At 36.5% G+C, this 5876-nt stretch overlaps 2 protein-coding genes across 3 annotated transcripts in view; one reads left to right on the top strand and one right to left on the bottom strand.

The window, feature by feature from the left end:
- The first annotated feature begins 77 nt into the window (after positions 1 to 77).
- On the top strand, positions 78 to 1365 carry LOC113207476 (28S ribosomal protein S21, mitochondrial). Its single transcript, XM_026424060.2, has 3 exons — positions 78 to 780; positions 979 to 1045; positions 1117 to 1365. Exons 1-3 carry the CDS (start codon positions 701 to 703, stop codon positions 1231 to 1233), a joined length of 264 nt encoding a protein of 87 aa, XP_026279845.1. The 5' UTR covers positions 78 to 700; the 3' UTR covers positions 1234 to 1365.
- A 928-nt stretch (positions 1366 to 2293) lies between these two features.
- LOC113207465 (casein kinase I) overlaps positions 2294 to 5876 on the bottom strand; it is an 18174-nt gene continuing 14591 nt past the window's right edge. The window contains exon 11 of one of the 2 annotated variants that reach the window (XM_052268337.1): positions 2294 to 5876. Coding sequence is in view for 1 of the 2 variants with exons in the window: in XM_026424044.2 (XP_026279829.1) it covers positions 5586 to 5691 (106 nt within the window). In the remaining variant the exon portion in view is untranslated. The other variant, XM_026424044.2, reaches the window with a different exon arrangement.

Here is a 5876-nt window from a genome sequence, read left to right as displayed (position 1 = left end):
AGGTCGGGAGGTCTGTCGGTCTATCGAGGTCTATCGGGTGGTCAGGCTGTCAGTCGATCGGTCGAGGTGAGGCGGGCGATCGATCGGCTGATCTCCCAACCCTGACCCAACGTTGAACATGTTTAAACCGAGGAATTTATAGTTGTAATGATTGCCAATGACTGTTTTGTTAGCCATTGACCACATGCCTTTCGTTGATTCATTCAAATTTGACCCGACGGTGAGATGAGACGTTGATCTAACCTGGTTAGGTTAGTCGACCAACAACATCGCCCCATTTGTGTTTATTAGCTTTAAATCAACAAATCAACATCCTTCGATGCTGCGGGATGTTACCAATGAGTAGGAAAAGGTAATTGAGAGTCTTGACAACATCACATTCGTATTTGCAACGTTTTGGGAAGGTCGGGAGATCAGCCGGTCGATCTCCAGCCTCACATCGACACCTCGACACACACCTCAACCGATCGACTGACAGCCTTACCTCCCGATAGACCGACAGACCTCCCGACCTCACTTTCCTTAACAGAATGCGCCCCTCTACTAGTGCTCGTTTGGTTTCTGCAAGCAGAAGACTTTTTGTGTGTTAGAAAGGCGTTGGTTTTCCTAAGAGGTTATTTGTTTTGTTACTCTATAACTTCAAAAATAGTACATAAATTTTATCTGCTGATTCAAAGTCAAGATTTATTGAAAGCTGAAAATGAGACACGCGTCGTTCATCGCGAGGACTGTCTTGGTGAAGAATGGTTCCGTTGATGAAGCTATGGGTCTGTTAAACAAGTGAGTTTAACCAGTTTAACTAGTTATTTTGTATTTTTTGTAGATGACATGGTTAATATTGTTGTTAATAGCATTTGCCAGCCAGTGTATATATCCCACGTTTGGCTCTGTGTGAAAATTCTGATCCTTGTTGTTATCGGCACACCGTTTGGAACCATTTTAAAAACTAAGTACATAACTCTTTTCATTTGTCCACAGCATTATGAGTCGTGATGGTTTCTTTGAACAATTCAGACGCACACGATGTTATGAGAAACCTTTTGAGGTGAGTGTCAACACCTAAATGACGTATGTTAACCAATCTGAACATGTTTATTTCACATCCACTTATTGCAGATGCGAAGAAGAGTGAACTACACTAAGTGCAAGTCAATCTACAATGAAGAAATGTCTCGTCGACTGTCATTCCTCATGCGAGTCAATAGGACTGATCCTTACCCAGGGTCCTCGTGATACTACTATAATTCCTGTTTTTTGTGTTGTGTTATTGGCTTAGAGGATTATCAATGAAAAGTCATGTTTTTAACTTCACCAAACTGGCTTTATTTCCATACTTGAATAAAAAGGAGAAGCTAAATACATAAATTGTGTTATGTATAAAATTCTTGCTCAATATCATTGAGATAAATTTCACTAGAACCTTTTTTTTTCTTTTTTTCACAAGAAGATAAGTTCAGAACAAAAATAACCAGACAGTAATTTGAACTTAAAAAGGGGTCGATTGTGGCTGTACTGAAACATAAGCAAAGTGGTATTTAAGATTTAATAGGTTTTTCATTTTAAAAAACCCACTGTCATCACAATCTATGTCTTTAAACTTTGGGTCAGTCTTCAGGTCATAATGGGAGGGAAAACACATGGACTATACATACATATAGCCATATTCTTTACTGATCCATATGTTTAAAAGGAAAATTTTAATCAAGCTGTTGAAACAACTTCATTTCTCTCCTTACTACAAAGAGAATGAACTTCCGAATATTCTGATATTTCCTACTGGGAGTTGAAATCTAGTATCTGTTGCAGTATACTAAAAATAAAATAATATACACATTTTTTTTCTCTTAATTAACACTAAGCTGACAACAGAGCTCCACAATAAAAATTTGGCAAACCAATCATTTCATAATCTACAAACAACTGCTTCATAATATTCATACTAAAAAAAATCTCTAATTCTGTTAAATGGATGAAACAAATATTTGTCGAGAGCCACCTGCAAGTTACAAAAGTCGATATGTTAAAAGATGAATGGTTACCAAAGCTAATATTTTAAATAATTCAACTGCTCCGAACACACTCTTTACTTTATCTTTGCAGGATTAGATGCGTCAAATTGGAAGAGAATTTCAAAATAGAAATACAACGAAATGTTATCTGAAATTTACACCGTAATCTTTTTTGAAAATGATTACAATAGACAGAATGGAAGGAGGACAGTGCAGGAAATATAACAATTTCAGTCAAGATATAAAATTTGTAGAGAATACCATTTCAGATAAGGCAAGATAGGTTCCATGTCTGACTGTTTTAATGAGAACAACTAAATATTTTTCACTTACTCAAATACAGAGATGATAACAAAACAGTGTGAAAGATAATGTTATGTCCAACATAACACCTTTGGGCCCACACTCATACAATACAAAATAACTGATAAAAAAGGTGAAAATACAGAAAGCTCTACAGAATGTTGGCCTAACATAATGCCTGCTATCACACTGGCATACATGATGATGAAGTGCCACTTAGCACAAACTAACTGTGTATTGGTATGAGAATTTGAAGTCTGTTCAGATTAATAAGTAAATGAATCGCAACACACTACTTCAAAGGGCTGAAATAATTTAACAAAAATGTCAAGCTTAAACAACTCCCAGGTTTGAATGTATCACGGCAAAAACAACAATGTACACTTTGTAAAGAAAGAACAATTAGAAAAACAAGTGTAGCCGAAAAGAAATGTTAACAGTTTTGGTCACCTACTTCTAGAAGTAAATCAAGAATTGTCAGCACTAGCACCATCCCCTCCCCTTATTGATTAGGAAATGTAACAGTAAGGAAGGGCAAAGAGGTCTGTTGAATGCATCAACTTTCATCAATTTAGGGATGCGCCCAGTTAAAGGAGTGCTAGGTGCTACTGCTACACCCACTACCTTATCTGAAGAACAAACAAAATATTTCTGAATGTTGCAACCAAGAGGTCACTCAGAACCCGCTGGCATTCCTTTAACTGTCGCAACCTAGGAAGCACCAATACCTAAAAGGTCACTTTTCCAGAAATACACAAAATTGAACAGTGCTAGAAATACTCCTACTTGATAATTATCAAGATATTCTTTCAAGAAAACGGGATTGATATGAAAGTGCAATAGTTGCAAACAAGTAATGACATGTACTTGAACAGGATTCCACATCACTTTTTGTTTTAAGGAGAGGAGTGAGGAGGCAGTTACATACTTGTTTGGCACAGATACAGTATCATGACCATCTCTGAGTTGTATGTGTGTAAATTTGATTAACTAAAGAGAACCCACGCATTTTACAATGCTAGTGGTGCAAATATTAGAAACAATTATCTTTCTTTACATTTCGCATCTCACAACTCTGTACAAAAACTAGGATAAAGCATTTCATACAATGCTCTCTTATCAGTCCATTATAAACATTGAATGCAAGCTTAGTAAGATATAACAAATACACCAAATGCACAGCACAGAACACACCTCTCGAATGTGCCTTGTTAATATATAATGGGAAATAACTTCATTATTATGTAGCAATAAAATACATATTAATGATGTCATTAATGTGGCCAAAACCAATTAATAAATTTAAAAAAAAAGAAAATGGTAAAGACACCTAAATTATCTCTTACTGTTCAAAGTGCCTAAAGAAACATAACAGTACACAAAGTAAATAACAAAAGTGAAATTTGGAATCACTCAAAGGCAGGTGCATGAGAGTGACACAGCCGGGGAATATGAGTTGGATATTATTTTTACAAATTGGAACACTGATACTGCAATGTTTCAGAACAAACTTTTAAAAGAATTGGTCAGATGGGGATATTCACAGGTTTTACAATCTGCACAAAAAAAAGTGGGAAAAAAAAGGGGGGGGGATAGGAGAGAGGAATTAGTTGAGACTACTGCCAGTTCTCTTAAAATCCCCATGTTATGGTTAGAGCTAGGAAGCTGGCTAAATCTAGGATTAGCATGTTCAGCAAGGTGAGCGCAACTGACAGATAAGTTAAACCTCAAAATGCAACAGAATTGAGGGAGTGAACAATGTGTGTATTTCTCTTGATGTTGTTTCTGCTTGTTTTTGTCGTTGTTTTTTTTTGGTGGGAGTGGAAGAGCTTGGAAGTGGTGTATGACATGACATTTAATCCCAAGAGATATGCTTAGTGACATTAGCTGTTGATGCACTAACACTTGTTGCATTGTCAAATGCAACAGCAAATACCACTTCAACAAATCTTGTTATGGTAAAAAATGTATTACACTTTTACAACAGAACCATTAAAAAGAAAAATGGCACTGTTTAATCCCTCAGTTCTGCTGCATTTTTAGATTTAACCTAGGAACAGCCAGCAGTGAAAGTGGCTACACCTAACTAGGATAACCAAAGTGGTCTAGGCCTAGCCCCTCACCTAGTTCTAACCATAGCACATACATGATAGGATTTAAAAGGAATAAGGTATGTCCACACTCAACGGCAAATGTCACTAAAAGGTGGGGAACAATATAGTCTTCTGCTTTCCCCTATATTTCAGTCACTTGAAATAAAGAGTTTTACCTTAATATGAAATCGGCACATCCTAATTCTAATTAGCTTTAAGTTTCCTCACTGTGAAATCTCACACATTACAATAAGCCTAAAAGAAAACAAGCTAAATGACAATTCAAAGATCATAAAAATAAAAGAAAGTGAGGAAGTACAGCAGCCGCTATGCACAGGCATAATATGAATCATGACCCTATCTTTTTACACTAATGTGCCTGAACTTTAATAAACCTCATCAGTAATACCTAATTGTCTCATACTTTATGAGGTTTGATATCACTGACGGGATGGCATGGTACTGTACCTTCATAGTGGCTTTTAGAATGACAGATATGCAAATGACAAGGATTTGAAACACACATAATAAGCACCACTGAATATCCAGACGAGATTAGATAAAAAATTTATTTCAAAGGTTTAAGAAACTTGCGAGCCTTTCAGCAAATTAAGCCACACACAAACTACTTGCTTCAGGCTTCAGTCACCTGAGTCCTCTGTTATTTACCTTAACATATTTCAGTGTTTGCTTGCCTCATGTACAGACAAACAATGATAATGTACAATAAACATTCCATTCCCTCTCAATTTTATATCAATCCAGTCACCAATTAGCCAAGGAAATAAACAGAGGACGATCAAAATACAAGGGCTAAAATTTTGTCCACTGGGCTTGCTTTCTATACACTGCACCATTCTTGCTTTCAGAACGCATCTGTCAGTTGAGTGCAACAGTGAACGTAAAAGTCAGTACTGCAGGCACCAGGAGCTAAAGCAGCTCACAAAATTGATGTAGGTCCTCCAGAAGTTAAGTTTATAACTTACAACAGAGAACACTAAGTCGGTAACTTAAATAATCATATCTTTCCACTGCAAATCATTGCAGAGGAATAAAGGCATCCTCTACAATGCCTTATTTAATCACTTAGTGGAGTAGAGATGAATCTATGTCACTCTGACATGATTGTATGATGGGGTGACTGAAGAAAGTTCACAGCAATACCCCTTTTATTCACTTTTCACTTCTTCCCATTTTGTCGTAGGCTATCCTTCGAAATGCTGCCTCTACGGGCTGGTCCTGTGCCCGGACTTGAAACAGGCGGCGCCATTTGCACTCCATTCGAACTTTTAAAACAAACAATGGACGGCTCCATTAGAAGTTCACCCAGAACAAATTGTAAATATACAACTTATTTTAAAAGCCTTCTTCAAATCTAGATTGATAGAAAGAGAAAAAATCTCTTGATTCATTAAAAAATTAAAAGCACTAAAATAATGGTTTTGTAGTCTTTGAGTAGCGCAAAAATAAT

Source organism: Frankliniella occidentalis, unplaced genomic scaffold (genome assembly GCF_000697945.3).
Source record: "Frankliniella occidentalis isolate FOCC.00 unplaced genomic scaffold, Focc_3.1 Scaffold67, whole genome shotgun sequence".
NCBI classification, from domain to species: domain Eukaryota; kingdom Metazoa; phylum Arthropoda; class Insecta; order Thysanoptera; family Thripidae; genus Frankliniella; species Frankliniella occidentalis.
Note: the sequence above shows the minus strand (reverse complement) of the source record. Positions and strands in the feature narration are given on the sequence as shown.

Excerpts from the sequence above, each read along its gene's own strand:
- LOC113207476 (XM_026424060.2), top strand. The coding sequence starts at position 701 with ATGAGACACGCGTCGTTCATCGCGAGGACTGTCTTGGTGAAGAATGGT. Across the intron at positions 781-978 it reads GCTATGGGTCTGTTAAACAA|CATTATGAGTCGTGATGGTT; the intron begins GTGAGTTTAACC and ends ATTTGTCCACAG. Across the intron at positions 1,046-1,116 it reads GTTATGAGAAACCTTTTGAG|ATGCGAAGAAGAGTGAACTA; the intron begins GTGAGTGTCAAC and ends CACTTATTGCAG.